This window comes from Arvicola amphibius, chromosome 8 (genome assembly GCF_903992535.2).
Source record: "Arvicola amphibius chromosome 8, mArvAmp1.2, whole genome shotgun sequence".
Classification (NCBI taxonomy): Eukaryota; Metazoa; Chordata; class Mammalia; order Rodentia; family Cricetidae; genus Arvicola; species Arvicola amphibius.
This window is the reverse complement of record NC_052054.1, coordinates 119,006,890-119,025,194: the sequence shown is the minus strand read 5'-3', so window position 1 is coordinate 119,025,194 and position 18,305 is coordinate 119,006,890. Positions and strand designations below refer to the sequence as shown.

Sequence of the window (18,305 nt, the reverse complement as noted above, 5' to 3'; positions counted from 1 at the left end):
GCTCATTCCATGGTGGGGACAGCACATGGCAGAGATGACTGTCCGCATTGTGGAGGGCAGGGAGGAGCATGTTGGAAGCAAGGTTTGGGTAGTGACCTGCCACCACCAGCTTACCCCAGCCCCTGAAGGTCACACTCGCCAGCTGAGGAACAAGCTTCAGAACGTGAACCGTTTCAGATCTAAAGCTCCAGAGCTCACTTTCAGGTTACGCAGGGTCCCAGAGAACAGTGGCAGCAGAAGCTGAGAGACCTGTTAGAAGGTGGCTGGGCTAGGAGCAGGCAAGAGTGGTGGTGTCAGCAGGAAAGAGGGCAGCAGGTGGAGGCGGGCTCACGGTGTGCTCTCCCTGGTGGCTTGTGTCATGTCTTTCAGACTCTCCTGGGGCTCAGAGTGGGCAGCTCCCCTTCAGCCTCTGTCTCGAAAACCCAAATGAAAGAGAAAGCACCTGTGATTAAGGGAAGGAAAAGGTTACTCTGAAAGGCTGGAGTCTTGGAGGGTAGGGAGCTGTGTCTTGGGGAACCTTGGTGTTCCCTGAGTGGTTTATAAGATGAGGGCCCTCCTGGAGACTTGCAGAGGGTTTGCTTCTGTACTTGAGTCTGGTTTCATAGCTGTTTTGAGATGTGGCCATTGTCCTCCGAGCCATCCTATTCTGTCTCTTCTGTTTGCCATGGGTCTCAGCTCTTCCAATTAAAGATGAGGGTTGCTGACCAGAGAACAAATCCATATTGGATGTTGGTATCAGTGCTCTAGCCTTTGTGCTTTCCCTGTAGTGTCTGCTGCACCGGGCCTTACACCCCCAGGACCGTCTGCCCCCAATTCAGCCGCACATTTTGAGTATGCTCAATCCCCCCCCTGAGATGAAAGCCAAGTGTGAGATTCCTCTTTCTAAAGTAAAGACCCTTTTCCCTCTGACGGAAGCCGTCAAGAAAAAGTATCAAGTGACTGCTCAGGACATTTTCCAAGACAAGTAAGTATTTGCTATAGTCACCTTTGATATTTATAGCAATGTGGGTGTGGGGTGTGGGGGCAAGTCTGGAATTATGGTGCTGCCCAGGGTTTTCTGGAATCACAGAGGGGGTCAGCACAGCTTTTTAATCCTTGTGTGGGAATACTAAGTTCTCATACCTGTTCATTAGAGTCATAGGTTATCCTTGATGTCCACCTGGGCTCAACCTTCTGGCATGGGTTGGCTTTTGCATCAACAGTAAAGTTTCTGTAAATTATACATAGGAAGGCTAAACAGATTTGTGAATACTCAAAGCTGAATTTCCCCCTTTTTAAACAATTTTTATTTTATGTTTATTTCTCTATTTCTGTGTGTGTAGGTCAGAGAACAATGTACGGATATTAGTTCTTTCTTTCTTCCATATGGGTTTTAGGATCAAATTCAAGCTATCTGGCTTGGTCACAGGTCATCCTGCTAGTCCTGAATTGTCCCCTTTCTAAAGTAAAGAGCTGGGGACGGCAGGGGCAGGCTGGGCATCATGAGGTTTCTGTGGTGGTGGTGAAGTGTCAATAAGATCTCTGGAGGGAAACTGAGGAGAACAGTGAAAGCCATGGCCCGTTAGCTGCTCTGCTGGCGCATCCCTGACATGCTGATTATGGCATTAGGGAGGTCTTTGCAGGCTAAGGAGTGAAATGCATTTCGTATGATATGTCAGCCCAGCTTGCAAATGGCTGATGAGTGTTTCTCTTCACACTTCGTGAAGAGTGTTTCTCATCTCAGAATCTATATTAATTTCCATATAAACAAAAGTAAGCCAGAAGAAATTGTTCACTATCTAGAATCCTTTGAGTATGTGACATTGACTGGTTAATGGTGAGTTTTTTCTTAAGCAAGCCAAAGTAATATTTCTTTCTGTTGCCTTTTGAGATTTGACATCAGACCATGATCCTCCCTGCTGCCCCGTTTTCTTTTCTTTCCTTCCCACAGCTGTATCTTCATTGACAAAGTAAGTCTTGCTATTTATAAATACCCAGTGGAAAAGGATGAGTAATTTCCAGAAACTTCATTGGTTTCTATAAATCAATGTTTGGTGAGTTATTGTACAAGTGGAATAGAAAGCTTTGCATTTTTCATAGTTTCCCAGAGGTAAACAGCCCAAGCTTTGTCAGAATTGAAAGCAAAACAAAACTGGATTGATTCTGTTCATGAACTCCTATGGCACCCCGGAGAGGCTTATGGCTCTTTTGTTCTATCCTGCCTTCTACACAGGAAGCTTCTCCCTAAAAAATGCACTTCGCCTCCATCTTTCTGTGCCCGTACACCACTGGAGCCAATTCATAGCAGCTCCGTACTCTGGTCTCACCGCAACCACAGGGCTGTTCTCTCCCAGCACTGAACTCCAGTGCGTGATCTTGATTACCTTCTGGGACTGTGGGAAAGCAATGGTTAAAACTCATGCCACAGAGACCCAGAAGGCTGTTGTGCTGTGACCTGCAGGGACTGTACCTTCAGCTGTGGTCCTGTCACTCCTTGCCCTGGAAGCCTGGGATACTCAATTTGTTGTCTTTGCTCCTGTGGTAGTGTGCAACACAGACCAGCGATCTTCCCGGGCCTGGGAACTAGCTCAGGCATGCGTGCTTGAACACATTCCTGCTCTCTACCTTTTATTCTCAGAAGCCTGCCTTAGTTGTTAAGAACTGTAGGAGCAATGAATTTAGCACATATTTACTTAGCACCTTCTCTGTTCAAGGATGATTCAGTGTCTTTCACATGGATTATAAAACCCTCCATTTTAATGAAAAGGTTCCAGTTAATCTTAAAGGTTATGCTAGGAGGAAAAACCAGATTGCTAGTACTAAGCTGTATTTTGTATTTATTAACCATCCTTAAATCCAGTTTACCTATTTCTAGTAGACAGATAAGGGACTAAGATTTGGGAGTGATACTTGTCTACTGAGGAAATTTTATAGTTAAAAAGAAAAAAAGTCTTACGTAAGGAGTTACTAGTTTTTATACCAGTGATGTCACCTGATAGCATTTCGGTTAAATAATTTTATCTGTATGGGAGTTTCTTCCTCTAAATACAGGGCAGGCAAGATGAATCATGGGGTATAAATTCTTGCTTGGCAAGCCTGGCTATCTGGAGGTAGATGTAGAAAACCAGCTCAATAAAGTGGTCCTATGACCGTGCCCCTCGGCAATAATAATTGAAAAAATTGCAACCAGTCTCATTTTAAGCGATACCATGGCAACAAACTCCAGTGGTTAAGCACTCTGAACTGTTGGGAGAGAAGTCAGTCGTCTAAAGTTAGCGATATGGCGTCATTCTGAGAACACAACACAGCTGAGAAAGTGCCGTTCCTCTGCAGCCTGTCGGATTCCTTGTGCTTGTGGGTGTGGTGTCCTTATTTCTAAAGGGAAAGAGCTCTGTTGGCCCCTGCCTGGAGTCCCACATTGTACTACCTGCTGTCTGTGTTGTCTGAGAGCCTCGTCCCTTCATGGAGGCATATCCCTTGAAGTGGAAGTATCATCTCTTGGACAGGTGTTGTAGCAGAGCTGGGTCATCTGATGTCCAGCGCTGTGGACACGACACACACCTGACCTTGCTTTCTTTCAGACTCTGCACAGATCATCTGAGGCCTGCTGTTCTTTTCAAGTTCCCTGAGACTTCTCTCCCCATTTACCCTCAGCAGACAGCTTCATCTGACTCACGTTCCAGACTTGAGATTCCAAAGTCAGCCTGCGTGAGTTAGCTCCTGTGTGGCTGTAGGCAGAAGGTGCTTATTCTGTTTCCTCTTGAGTGAAATAGAGATGGTAGCAATACCTGTCTCATAGGTTTGCCAGGAGGCTCTTTACCTCGAACCCAACACAGCGCCTGTCCTGTCCTGTCCTCTCGTATCCTGTCCTAATTTATCCTCCCCTCCCCTCCCCTCCCCTCCCCTCCCTTCTCCTCCCCTCTCTTCCCCTCCCATCCTATCCTATCCTAGCAGTGCTTGTTACTAGACAGTCTCCTAAAGACCCTCATCATATCACTAACACATTGTCAATGACAACAGTAGTAGTGATTTCATAGAGAAAGTCGAGGCCATAGGTGGGTTCTCAGTTTTATGGACCGTCTAATCTCTGATATACCTACTTTGCAGTCACCTTTACTTCTTTTCTCCAGGCCCAGTGGACATAGGACACCGCATCCTTCACCTTTCACCGTCCTTGTAGCCTGAGCTGCCATCTGTGGTCGTATCTGTTATCCTGGCCCTCTAATAATGTCTTCTTTCCTCTGTCCTCCATCTTCTTCATGTTAGCATTCCTTTCATCTAAACAAAACAATCACTCCAGACTCCTCCCTCGAGTGCTACTTGTTACTAATTGCTGTTCTAATTGCGGTTCCTTCTGCAAGCTGGGCCTGTTGGAAGAATAGTCTACAACACTGCTTTTCTCTGCTCGTTCTCCTTTCCTCTGCTGCCTCTCTGAAGATCCAAAGGCTAGAACTGCTTCAATTTCCTTTAGCCTTGCAGCCCTTTTCTTCAGTGACTTTTCTCTTTGTAGCATTTGACATTGCCAGTTATTCTTTCCTCTTGAAACTTGTGTATCTCCCCTAAGTTTTCAGATTTTTCTTCCTAATCTTTCAAAACCCTGCCAGATTCCTCTGATGCTTTCTTTCTCTGCCAACCTTGCGTGAGTTGTGTATCTAGTTGTCCTCAGAACAGCTGCATTTACTGAACACGGTATGATATGAGGTGGCTTCCTCACTCTGTCTGCTTAGGTCCTCTGGCCATCCTATGAAGTAGGTTGCTTTGTTGATGCCATCTTAAGTCTGAGAAGGCTAGGGATTGGAGAAAAGGAACAACTTGCCTGAGATCTCAGTTGGTAAGGGTTGGAGAAAGGATTTAATAAATGTGAGCAGTCTGAATCCAGAGCTCACTCAGCCATAATACCATTTTGTCCTCACAACATAGGTCTCACACCATTGACATTTCATGTACAGGGCTTCAAAAACCACCTATGAGTGAGTACATGTGATAATTGTCTTTCTGCGTCTGGGTTTCCTCACTCAAAATGATGTTTTCTAGCTCCATCCATTTTCCTGCAAAATTCAAGCTGTTGTTATTTTTTCTGCTGTGTAGTACTCCATGTGTAAATTTACAACATTTTCCTTATCCATTCTTTGGTCGAGGGGCATTTAGGTTGTTTCCAGGTTCTGGCTATGACAAACAAAGCTGCTATGAACAGAGCTGAGCACATGTCCTTGTGGTATGATTGAGCATATTTTTAGTATATACTCAAAAGTGGTATTACTGGGTCTTGAGGAAGGTTTTTTCCTAATTTTCTGAGAAATCGCCACACTGACATCCAAAGGGGCTGTACAGCTTGCGTTCCCACCAGCAATGCAGAAGTGTTCCCTTTCCCCCATAACCTCTCCAGCATAAGTTGTCATCAGTGTTTTTGATCTTGGCTATTCTTACAGGTGTAAGATGGAATCTCAGAGTTGTTTTGATTTGCATTTCTCTGATGACTAAGGATGTTGAGCATTTCCTTAAGTGCCTTTCAGCCATTTTAGATTCCTCTGTTGAGAGTCTCTGTTTAGTTCTGATTCTGAAACTGCCTGTTAGTCTTGCTTTCAGTCGGCTCCTCCTACTTGCCACCTAAGGTGATCAGACTCACACAAATGGGAGAGCCCAGCAGACAGAAGTCTACACAGTCCCGCTACCTTGTTGCTTTCCTTACCCTCACCGCTTTGGTTGGGGATTGACTCCAGTCCCTCACACATGTGCTCTGTCAATGGATCGTATCCCCAGCCCCTTCCATTTCTGCTCTCTCTAGCCCTTACAGCTGCATCCTGTGCTGCAGCTGGTACAGCCACTTGCTAGATGTGATATGTTTCTTAGCACAGTATTTTGTCTGTGTTTGTATTTACTTTTCTTAAATTTGTCCTTGTTGGAAGTATTGAGAACACTATTAATTAATGTTTGCAAATTCAGGATTTAGAATCTAGCTCAATGGATGGCACATAAATGTTGCTTATACATTTTGCTATTAATTACCAAGTGTTTATATATTTCTGAAAGTAAATGTAAAAGAGAAAAGTAAATTGCTAATGGTCCATCATCCTAATGCAGCACTGTTAAAGTTTATGTGTCCATGTGGCTGCATGGGTAGTTTCTACTTTCTGGGGTGTAGTATCTTCATAGATAATTCAGAGATTATCATTGCCCTTTGTCATTGTCCTTTCCCATTTCACATAGATGCCATGAATATTAAATGCAAAATTTATAATACTACTATTAATTGCTTGACCTTGAAACTGTTAACCATATTAAAATTTTACCATGTACTTATTTCTGGGGCGGTTTTTACCTGCTGGATACAGGGAATATGGTACATATACTATATACTTTTATCCTTCCTTTCCTCAACTATTCTTTTTTTTTTTTTACCTCAACTATTCTTTTAGAGGCCTAAGAAACTCTTCATGTGATTTAACTCCACAGGACTTAGTGTGACACATTGTATGTGTAACACTTCATTCTTTTTTAAAAGATTTGTATTTATTTTTATTCTTTGAGAGTTTTGAGCTTCATAAAACACATTCTGATCATATTCAACCCTCTTCTTCCAACTTTTCCTGGATCTACCCCATTCCCTACTCACCCAAATTTGTGACTTAAAAAAAAAGTCTTAAAGTACAATTTGTGTTGGCCAAATGTTGGATTTGCATCTTCCACTGGAGGCAGAGAGAGGAGACAGAGAGAGGCCTTTATCTGATGCAGAAAGACACGCAGAAATCCAGGCAGGACATGTGCTCCTTAGGCAGGTCCAGATTTGTTTGTTCATTTATACATTCATTAATTTTTATGAGTGTTTGCCTGCATGTATGTATATGCACCACATGTGTTTCTGTCTGTGAAGGCCAGAAGAGGATGTTAGATCCCCTGGATCTGGAATTATAGACAGACAGTGGTGATCTACCATGTCAGTGATGGGAACCAAACCTGTATCTTTTTAAGAACAGCAAATGCTCTCAATCACTGAGTCATGTATGTCTCAGTGATGCTTCTTGATATTATATGTTAATTTGTGTTTAGGAAGAGGGTAGTTGATACACTAAAGGTAATTTCCATTGCTGTGCTTTCGTTAGGAGAAAAGTGAAGCTCAGCTGAGTGGTAACTCTGTAAATAAGTAAACTCTAAAATCTAGATTATATCCTAGACTCAAGTCATATGCCTGTACCAAGAAGATGTGAGAGGCTGAGACTAGGGCTGGCAAGATGGCTTAGCAGATAGAAACATTTGCTGTACAAGCCTGGCGGCCTAAGTTGGATTCCTAGAATTCACAGTGGAGAGAGAACCAGCTGTCTCATGTCCTCTGACCTCTACATGCAAGCTGTAGCATGTGGATACCTACACACACACACACACACAGAGAGAGAGAGAGAGAGAGAGAGAGAGAGAGAGAGAGAGAGAGAGAGAGAGAGAGAGAGAGAGAGAGAGAGAGAGAGACAGACACACGAAGAAGGAGGAGGAGGAGGAAGAGGAGAAGGAGGAGAAGGAGGAGGAGAAATAAGTTAAAATTTCAAATAAAAAAATCTACAAAACACTGAGCCTGGAAGCCGGGCATATTTGTCCCCAGATCATCACCTGTGCTCTGTTCCTTTCTCTCTGGTGCAGTCCAGCTGCGGTAGCTGGCTCTGGCTTGTTTTCATACTCTGTCCGTTGGAATTATCTCGCTCGGGTCTGTGTCCTTCTCTTCCATGTCTGCTGTTGGCCCTTACGCACTTGTACACTTCTAGAAAGGGAAGAGCCATGATGACTTCGCCCTTACACCGCCTGCCCTCGTCCTATTGTCTGCTCTCCTCTCTGCTTCTCCAAGGGAAATGTAGTGAATAGGAAGTTTTAGGTCACACACAGCTTATGACTGTACTGATTATTCTGCGAGTCCCTGTAAGAGAGGGCTCCTTATTGAATCCAGTTTCTGCCTTCCTAATTTTCTCTTCATTTAAAGATTCATTATTCAAAGGTAGGTATTTGAGCAAAAAGCCAATACATTTTGAAATAATAGTATTGAAGATCTGTAATAGAGGGAAGGGTGCCTGGCATGCACAAGACTTTGAGTTTGATTCCCAGCACTACCCACACCGCTCAACTTCACCAAAGAAGAGGAAGCTCATAAAGAGATTTTAACTATTCCCATTACAATTAAAGAAGAAAAAGAGCAGGGTAAAGTAATGTGTGTATTCATTAGCTCCAGTTAGTCATAACACAATAATGTTTCTTGTTTTAAAACATTGTTATTTTTGACAGTTTGTCAATTAAAATAGATTGTTTATTGGTATATATGTATGTGTGTACATATGTATGCATGTTTGTATGCATACATATGTATACAACTGTGGATGTCATTTATCTGGCAACATCCACATTTAAAAAATTTTTCCTGAGACAAGATTTCTCACTGGCCTGTGGCTCACCACGTAAGTTAAGATTCCCAAGGATCCACCTGTCTCTACCTCCCAAACTCTAGAACTACAGTGTACCATTATGACACAGAGGCACTCACATGCAGAGTCCCCCCCACCACACATCACAAACACACCACACACACGTGCACACATGTACACACACACAATTACACAATACATGTGTATACATATGCACATGCACGCACATGTGTACACACACACCAAACCACATAAAAACACATACACGCATATACACACACCACACTACCACATATATATATATATATACCACACATACCACATACACACACACATACCATAAGCTCTAAGAAATTGAACTCAGGTCTGTCTGCTTGCAAGACACTTGACTGACTGAGTCATCTCCCCAGCCCTAACTAGAACATAGTTACAAATTCATTAGTTATTAATTTTAGTTGTTTCTTGTTGGCTGCCCTTAGCCTACACTTACTATTTCTCCAGGAGAAAATTCTTCATGTCTTTGTGTTTCATCATGTGGGGGAGATGATGGGCAGGGACTTTGGATTGGATTTCTTTTTCTTCTATGATTACCTTAACATCCTCATGACTTTGGAGCCAGCATGTTATTAAAGCCAGTATGTTACTTGAGGCAGATGTTTGATAGCCTTTCTTGGAGCGATCTTTTCTTGGCACATTGATGGATGCTATTGGACTTTGTTAGCACATGCCCAAACAGAATCAGGGCTATAAGAAAGCAAATTAAAAGGTGTGCTTTGAAGAAAACATTTAAGACTTAAAAAAGAAGTTTTTGCATATTTAACTTGTGATTGTGTAAAAGTTTTGACACTTTAATTAGAAGCTTATAGAAATCTTACATAGGTTAGTACAGTAGGGAAGGTGGATTTTTGAGCCACAACGTTCTGTGTACGTAAATTCTGGATTCTGAGATGGGTTCAGGAAGCTGGCTGGTGTACAGATGGATTTCTTAGTTAATGTACAACCCCGTTACCTGTGCTTGCCATGACGTCTTTCTCATGTACCCCGTGATGCAACAGGGGCTGCTGCCTTCTGTACCACTGTGAAACAAAGCCCACACTACTCCAAGGCCTCCTGTCAGGGCCCCAGGACTGGGAGGAGAGGCCTGCTATTTGGATAGATTGTCTAAACGTTATGTTTGTTTACTTTAGATTGGAAAATAGCTTTATACTTTTCACATAAAATAGCTGATGTATTGTATTTTTGATTTGTTTTATTTTGTTTTAAGGGGGAATTTTTACCTGTTTCTTTACTTTCTAGTCACGAAGAGGGGCCTGCTGCTAAAAAATGTAAGACTGAGAAAGAAGACACTCACATCAATATTTCCAGCCTGGCTGAAGGGAATGTCACCAAGGTAAACTGAGCTCTTCTGGTGTCCCTCCCTCTCACTGCAGGGAGGCCAGGACTTGGGCTTGATGAGTCTGCTGGCATGCCACTTTCTCTTGTCCTCTCTGTCTGTGAACCATATGGACCCACCCCATGTTCTTCCCTTCTTCCTGGAAGTAACTAATAGTGAATGGCATATGGAATTACCTGTCTGCTTGTAGTAAACAGCTCTGAATAAGATGTAGAGCAGAGCGCCTCAGTGGCAGCACACCTGTGCAGATTTTCTTACTGGCTTAATTTCACAGTTTTCCATTTAGTAAAGATGACAGGGGTAAGTAGGGGATGGCTAATGATCTGAATCTTGTTCCCCAAATACATACAATTGAAGTAAGTGCACCATTTCTATCTTTCCCTAGTGTAGAACTTCAGAGGTGGGAGAGGAGGCTCAGATGGTTGAGAGCACCCGTGTTCTGCTCTCAGCACCCACATGGGGTGGCTCATGACCCTGGAATCCAACAGTTCTGGCCTTCATTGGTGCTTGTACTCATGTGCACAAACCCACACACAGATACACACATGTAATTTAAAAATAATAAAAATAAACCTAATAAAACCCCTTTCAAAACAGAATTTGCAAGGTGATGACTTTCCAAATCAAATTCCCTTTGATCCTGAGCGTTTCTTTTGATGATAAAGAAGGTTTTTGGAACTTGGAATGTATTACCTTCATATATGCAGCATTGTTTTGAATCAGCAGATCGTAGCATTTCCCCAGTTAGCAAAGTCAAACAAAAATGTGCCAGAAAAATCAAATGTCCAGACAGTGGTTTGGGCTTCGTGGGAATCTTCTGTAGTACTGAAAAGTCATAACCTTATGCTCTGAGCACTTTCCTCACACTGGTCCAAGCCAAGCAGGGATAATGTATTTTAGTAAAGTTTACCAGTGCTCTGTATGGGCATATTTATGTATTCTATGGGGGCATATGTTATGTTCAGTATGGGCATATTTATGTATTCTACCAAAACATCAACGTCAAAGGGCTAGTAGCAGCTCCCCCTGCCTCAGTAGTTCAATGACTCAAGCTTTTGACTGCTGTTTCTCATGTCATAATGGGAAAATTATTTAGTATGACCTCACATGACAATGCCCTCCCTCCCTTTCCTACTTGGTTATCAGAATGCAGAGGTGGTCTATTTTTGTATGTGTACATGTTTGCATACATGCACATGTGCATGCCATAATGTACATGTAGAAATAAGACAACTGGCAGGAGTTGGTTTTCTCTGTCTATCATGTGGATCCTGGGGATTGAACTCAGGACATTAGGCTTGGCAGCAAAGTACCTTTACCTGGTGAGCCATCTTGCCCATCCATGAATCTTCTTTTAACAGAATCCTGGTAGTCATAATGATAGAAAGGCCTTCTTTTTTGTATTCAAGAGCACACTTACTCCATTAAGCCATCTATCTTGCCTGAGATGTGGTGGTTAGTTTTAACTGTCAACTTGACATAACCTAGAATCATCTGGGAATTGAGTCTCAGAGAGAAATTGTTTAGGTCAGGTTGACCTGTGGGCATGATTATGGGGAATTAGTCCACTTACACTAATTGAGGTGGGAAAACCTGCCCACTGCAGGTGGTACCATTCCCTAGGAACCTCACAGACTGCAGAAGGCCAGCTGAGCTCTCCCATGCAGACATTCCTTGCTCTCTTTTCCTGGTTATGGATATGCTATGACCAGACTCCCTCAGAGGGCTTTCCCTGTGACTTCCCTGCTGTGACGGACTGTAATCCGCAACTGTGAGTCAAATCAACACTCTTCTGGAAATTGCTTTTGTCATGGTGTGTTATCACGGCAACTGGAATGAAACTAAGATGTGGGATATTGCCAAAACCTTAAGTGACCTGCAGGTGTGTTTCTCTGGGTCTGCTCTAGGTTGGAAGTGTGAATCCTGTTGAAAACTTCCGTGTTCTAGTGAGACAGAAGATTATCAGCTTTGAGGAAGGTAAGTGGCATGCCATTCACTTGGTGTTCAAGAGGAAGTAGTCCAGCTGATGTAAAGTCTGGATTAGGAGCTGGGGTGTTTCCTTGCAATACATTCACAGCATTTGTCTGCACTGGCAGAACTGTCCTGCTTGCCAGGGCTCACGAAGTTGGCATCATGAGCACAGTGGGTTGGGGACTGGGGTGGTCAATACAGCACAGATCGACCCAAGCAAAAATGAAACTATGGTGCCAGGCTCCCTATTGCAGAAACTTTAGATCAGAACTATGGAACTTTTATTTCCATCTTAAAGTTCTTTGGTGTCCTGTGAGTAAGGTTGATCCCATATTGTCTTCTGAGACACAGTTCTTGCCCCTGTCCCAAGAGTGTGGCCCCATCTGTGTAGTCTCAGAAGCACTTCACTGGCATTCCCAGACTAGATCCTTTTCACGTGACCTTGTCCTCACCTTTTCTTGTCATTTAGAACCTACAGTTCCATTTAGGTTGTGGCTATTATCAAAAGAGTTTTTAAAATTGATTGGAGGGTAGTGATATTCACTTGACTCCATTCCTCTTTGTGGTCTCTTACAAGACAGCAGATAACAGTTGGTAAGCCTTGTCGGTTTGTTTCCACATTCAGTCTGGACATTCATGTTTGCTACCTAGAGTCAGCAGTTCCTGGTTGCCTTTTCCCTATGTCTCTGTTTTCATGTATGCTTAGAAATTTCTCTTCCAGTGTGGCAAATTTGTGGTGGGCAACTGACCCTTAAATACTACTGAACACTGTTCCCAAACATAGGTGCGTGATCTGGGGTCTGATAAGATGCCTGACTTGCCATCTTGTCGCCCAGAACAAGCCTCAGAGAACATGACCTGTCACCAGGTCAGATCCTATCAGCAGGAACGCCAAAGGCCAAGTTCATGATCATTTGCTGACAAAGACCAACTTTGTGGTCATAGTAATCTGCAGACAGAAAATGTCTATGTATGGTCTATGTTTGGGGTGGAAGAAGAGGCTTTTGTTCTGTTAAATGTTACTATATAGGAAAAGAGCCTTTGAGTTGTAAGACAGAAGAAAATGCCATCTAAACTGGGCCTGGCGGCTCACATCTTTAATCATAGAGGTCTGGAGGCAGAGGCAGGTGGATCCTCTGAGTTCCAGGCCAGTCTGGTCTACAGAGCAAGTTCCAGGACAGCTAGGGCTACAAGGAGACAGGACTCTGTCTCAAACAAACAAAACCAAAAGCCCTTTGTCTTAGGGTTTTTATTGCTGTAAAGAGACACCATGGCTATGGTAACTCTTATAGAGAAAACATTTAGTTGGGGTGGCTTGCTTATAGTTTCAGAGGCTCAGTCCATTGTCATCATTGCAGGAAGCATGGCGGTGTGCAGGCAATTGTGGTTGAGAGTCCTACATCTCGTAGGCAACAGGAAGTTGACTAAGACACTGGGCAGTATCCTGAGTATACTAAACGTCAAAACCTGCCCCTACAGTGACATACTTCCTCCAGCAAGGCCATACCTACTCCAACAAACCCACACCTCCTAATTGTGCCACTCCCTGTGAAATTATGGAGGCCAATTACATTCAAACTACCACACCCTTCATCAAAATCGACGATGTCTAGAATTCTAGATGACAGTTTCAGGAGGATTGCCAGAAGCAATGTCTCAGACTGCATGTGTCACTGAGCGTGAACTCCCACCCAGTGCTTGGCAGGCTGAGGCAGGAAAATTGCTAGACTGTTTTTTGTTCGTTTGTTTGTTTGCTTGTTTAAAATTATTTCTTTTAGGAATTGATATCAGTAGAGACTTTTATAGAGACTTTGTGTTTGAAAGAGGGCAGCTAAATCAAAGGGCCTTGTTGTCAGTCATAGATACAGTTTTTTGTTTTTTGAGACAGAACCTCAAAAAACACTGTTTAACCCTCTCTGGCTTGGAACTCACTATGTAGACCAGTCTGACCTCTAACTCACAGAGATCCACTTACCTCTGCCTCTTAAGCATTGATATTAAAGAAATATGCTAACATTCCTGGCATATTTATTGTATCTTAGAGAAAGATTGGGATTTTAGCCTTTAGTTGATTGTTGTCAATTAGTTTGGCCAGTCAGTGTGTAATGTCATCCTCTGGAAGAGGTTGGTCTTCCAGAGTCGTGTAGGATGGTCTCTTCAGGGACTAAATGTAGCTGTGACCACCACTATGTGGAGCCTTCTGGTTACTTTCTATCTACAGTGTGGGGAGCATGGAGGCAGCACTTTATTCTAGTGCTTCATTGCCCTGTATGGCAGTCCTGCAAAGTAAATGGAGAGGATGTTAGAACTTAATTGTGTCTGAGAGGATTGCTTCTATTCAGGAAACACTTGGATGGGTGTTCAGGACAAAGAGTGAACCCTTGTCCCAGGCTTGGTCACCAGTCATTGCTAAGGCTTGAGAAGAAGGGGAAACACCATGGCTCCTTAGAAGACAGAAGTCCCAGAGCTGGTTCAGGAAGGGAGGGCCAGGAAAGTAAGCGAGGCAATCCCTGGGCACATCTACAGTTTTCTCCACGGGTTCCCAAGTGATAACCACAAAAGCCAGAGGGACAAAACTCTGGCCATGTTGGGTTGCTACTGTACTGGGGGATACTTGTGAAGGGGAAGTTTGGTGTCTGGAATTCCTTCTGCCTGGACAGAGGACTTCTGATGAGAACACCAAAGAGAACCTTCCTGAGGATTCACCCAGCTTAGGAAAGCACGGTTCCCCTGCACCACAGAATTAGGGTTTGAATCAGTCTTTTAAAATAACAAGGGAAATAGACTACATGGCATATAAGTTCTAAGAGGTGTGCTTAAGTTGACCGAGTTTTTTTTGTCCCGCCTGGTTCTGCAGCCCTTAAGTCCCAAAGAAATCACACAGAGGTCTACATTAGTTATAAACTGATTGGCCCATAAGCTCAGGAACTCTTATATTCTTGTCTATGTTAGCCATGTGGCTCGGTACCTTATTCAGAGAGGCAGTCACATCTTACTTCTTCTGTGGCTGGGTCAGGACTGCAGACTAGGACTTCCTTCTTCCCAGAATGACATGTTCTCATTGACCTGCCTCTACTTCCTGTTTGGTTTTGCCACCTATACTTCCTGCCTAGCTACTCGACAATGAGCGTTTATTTAAAATATAATAGAATATAGACCATTGTCCCATGATTATATCCATTTTGCTGATGAAAAACAATGTAAAATTGGAAGAGCTGGACCTCTCAGAAAATCATACAAGGATTTGAACATAAGCTTCATTCACATAGCAAATTTTTATGATTAGCAAATTGTTTCTCTGCTTTCTAACAACATCTTTTCCTACATTTAATTTTTAAAATTGCATTTATTTATTCATTTATTATTATTACTATTATTATATTTGTGTGTGTGTGTGTGTGCACGCTCGTGTGCGCGCACGCACATGTGTGTAGGTCAGAAGGGAACTTGCATCAGTTGATTTTCTACCATATGGGGCTCCAGGATCCAACTCAGGTCATCAGATTTTGTGGCCAGCAGCTTTACCTGCTAAGCCATTTTGATGGCCCCCTTTCCTACGTATTATGTCCCATATCTACAATCTTGTGTCTTTGGGCCTTTTGATCAGCAGCCTGTTGTTCACTTTGAGTGTGACACTGCTGCTGTTGTGATAGTGGGTGTTCTCTGTATTTCCTCTTAGGGTTGGCTGCATCACAGCCCCCACGGCTCCCACCAAACCAGACTTGCCAGTGAAGGAAACCAGCTTTATTAATACTGGTGCTTTGTGGCTTCTTTTTTGCTCCTCCCACTCTTGCTTTCTTTTTTATTATTATTATTATTTATTTTCATTTTTATGTGCATTCGTGTTTTGCATGGCCATATAGGGTTTTGGGTCCCCTGTAATTGTAGTCACAGACAGTTGTGAGCCACCGTGTGGGTGCTGAGAATTGAACCCTGGCCCTCTGGAAGAGCAGTCAGTGCTCTTAACCCATGAGCCATCTCTCCAGCTCCCCCCTCTTGCTTTCTACTTCAAAAGTTTTGTCTGCTCATTTCTTGTCTTGCTTTTATTCTTCTGCTTGGCATCTCTCTACCTAGGCCCTTTATGATCCAAAACTCACATTTCCTTGCATATCAAAGCATACTCTATCCAGATCTTAAGCACCCTTTCAGGTCGTGATCTGCTTTATCCCTCCAAGAGACCTCTGTTAAGGGAAGGGAGGAGGAAGTCCTCTTTTTCTTGTCTGTTTTTTTGATTGATTGACAGAGACTGACTAACAGTAGATTGTTGATACTATCGCTTAGGTAGAAATGACCTATCACCCACTGGTATTAAATAAAACATGGGAGTACTTACTTTCTGTCCTGCCTGCTTGCAGCATGGGTCCACTGAGTCCTTATTAATATTACCGTCTCCTAAGATCATCAGTCTACTGTATGCAGCTATACACTTCCTTGTCTTCTGGCGTTCAGTGTGGGGTGGGAGGATGATTACTCTTTTTCTAATCATATTGACAGATAAGAGATAGAAACACTCCTGGCTGCTGGGCCTTCTGGGAGCTGTTGTATCTTTCTATTAAGTCCCTTCTTCACTGTTTGCCCTGCCATTCTGTTACCACAGTTTTACAATGTAGATGGTCTTGACCATGACTACATGCATAATAACATCCTTCTGTTGTGAAAGTCGGCTCATTTTCCTGTTCATTCATGCTGTTCATGAAAGAATTGTTGTCAGCATCTATGGTTTATTACCTATAATTGTGGTTTCACAGACTTCTCCAAGGTTCCTCAGATCAAATCTGTTCACTAGTTTGAATGTCTTTCCCTACCCAACCATTAGTAGAATGCCACAGATTTCTAACACTTTCCCTGCTTTACTTAAGAACGCTAACGTGGTCTAACGGCAGACAGCAAGACAGAGGACAAAGACTAGCCACACTTTAGTCATTCCCCATGCCTGTGTGACTGAGGTATGTCTGAACTGATAAATTCTACCTGCACATGGGACATTAGGTAAAAGATCCTGCTAGAAAAGATGGACACGTGGAAGCAGCTAGTAGGATGGAACATAACTTATTTTATAATGAGATGACTTCCTCATTAATGGGTCCTTTTTTGCCATGCAGATTATAGGGTCTGTTTTATATTAGACGTCTGCATAGTGACAGGGAACTGGAACTCCAGCCCACCAGAGAGTGTCAGGACATCCCAGGTAGAAGTGGTGCAGACTCATCCTCCATTGTTTGTTGACACTGGCAATATCCCATGTCCGTTTGATAGAGGATGCTCAGTGTGTTCTGTGGGTCCAGAGGCTTTAATCCCTCCCCCTCTCTTTCCTTTAGTTTATTTAGATCAGATCTTATTCCCAAGTCTCTGTGATTTTGTGGACCCCACCATGTTTTTTATTAATTTTTCTTCAAAAACATTCTTTTAATATTAAGAAATATTTTCTAAAATTTATTTTCCAAGTTTTTCTAGCACTAGGTAAAACATTAAATGGTAATGAAATTATATTATTCATCAGAGTGCAATACGTGTTTTTTCCATTCTGTTTTCATGTGATATAGTTCTGTCCCATTTTCACAGAAACTTATTTACATAAATATGTGATTTTTCTGTCACAAGTCAATTCTGAACTGTGGATTTTTGAGCCTTGTGATCTAGAAGAGTCAGTTCTCCACACCCCCACCCCCCCCGTATGTGTGTGTGTGTGTATGTTTCCTTTTTGTAGGTTGTCCTGATGTATATAGTTTAGAGAATGAATTAGATAATCTGTCAGAGCTTTGTCCAGATAAAGACTAGATTAAAATGTGGATGCTGGGCAGTGATGGCACACTCCTTTAATGCCAGTTCTGGGGAGGCAGAGGCAGGCAGATCTCTCTGAGTTCCAGGACAGCCAGGACTGCTACACAGAGAAACCCTGTCTTGAAAAACAAAACAAAACAAATAAGCAAATAACAAACAAAAAAAGTGACCTTTATCTACACAGAACTTGTCAACTTAAGAAAAATAAGTTTTGCTAAATATCTTGAGCATATTTTTAAAAAGAAACCAAATACAGTGATTAACTTGTAAACATCTTCAGATCCACAAAAAATTTTGAAAACAGTTTGACATACTTTCTTATTCCTTTCCCAGAATAGCATGTAGTCATGAGGGAGGGAACACACAATTGCTGACTCGGGGTTTAGACTATAATTTATATTTTTTATTAAATATTTTCACTTGCTTCTTTTTTGACTTGATTTAAATTGTTAAGTCAGAATTCGAGTATCAGGCTTATTTCATACATCATTCATCAGGACATGTATCATACTCGAAGGCCATTTGGAATCCTGAAGGACCTGCAGAAGACATGTGTTATGATTTGACGCAATAAAAATTACACATCAGTGGCCCTTGGAGTCATCTTCCACGTGCGTGGATTGAGGCCCAGAATAGTTAGGATGACTTTCTACAGATTGCTGCAAATGGGTAAAAGATGCTGTGTCCAGTTCCAGAAAGTCAGTTCATGTCTTCTGTAGCTTCTGGCACACATGTCTACCCTGAATGTACAATTTAGTTCAGTAAAGCTCATCAGCCAGATA

At 42.6% G+C, this 18,305-nt stretch overlaps 1 protein-coding gene across 2 annotated transcripts in view; it reads left to right on the top strand.

The window, feature by feature from the left end:
- Positions 1–18,305, top strand: part of Xrcc5 (X-ray repair cross complementing 5) — a 96,629-nt gene that overhangs the window by 39,533 nt on the left and 38,791 nt on the right. For both annotated transcript variants that reach the window (XR_005286501.1, XM_038338727.1), the window contains exons 14-16: positions 768–964; positions 9,675–9,768; positions 11,679–11,748. Coding sequence is in view for 1 of the 2 variants with exons in the window: in XM_038338727.1 (XP_038194655.1) it covers positions 768–964; positions 9,675–9,768; positions 11,679–11,748 (361 nt within the window). In the remaining variant the exon portion in view is untranslated. The remainder of the gene's footprint in view (positions 1–767; positions 965–9,674; positions 9,769–11,678; positions 11,749–18,305) is intronic.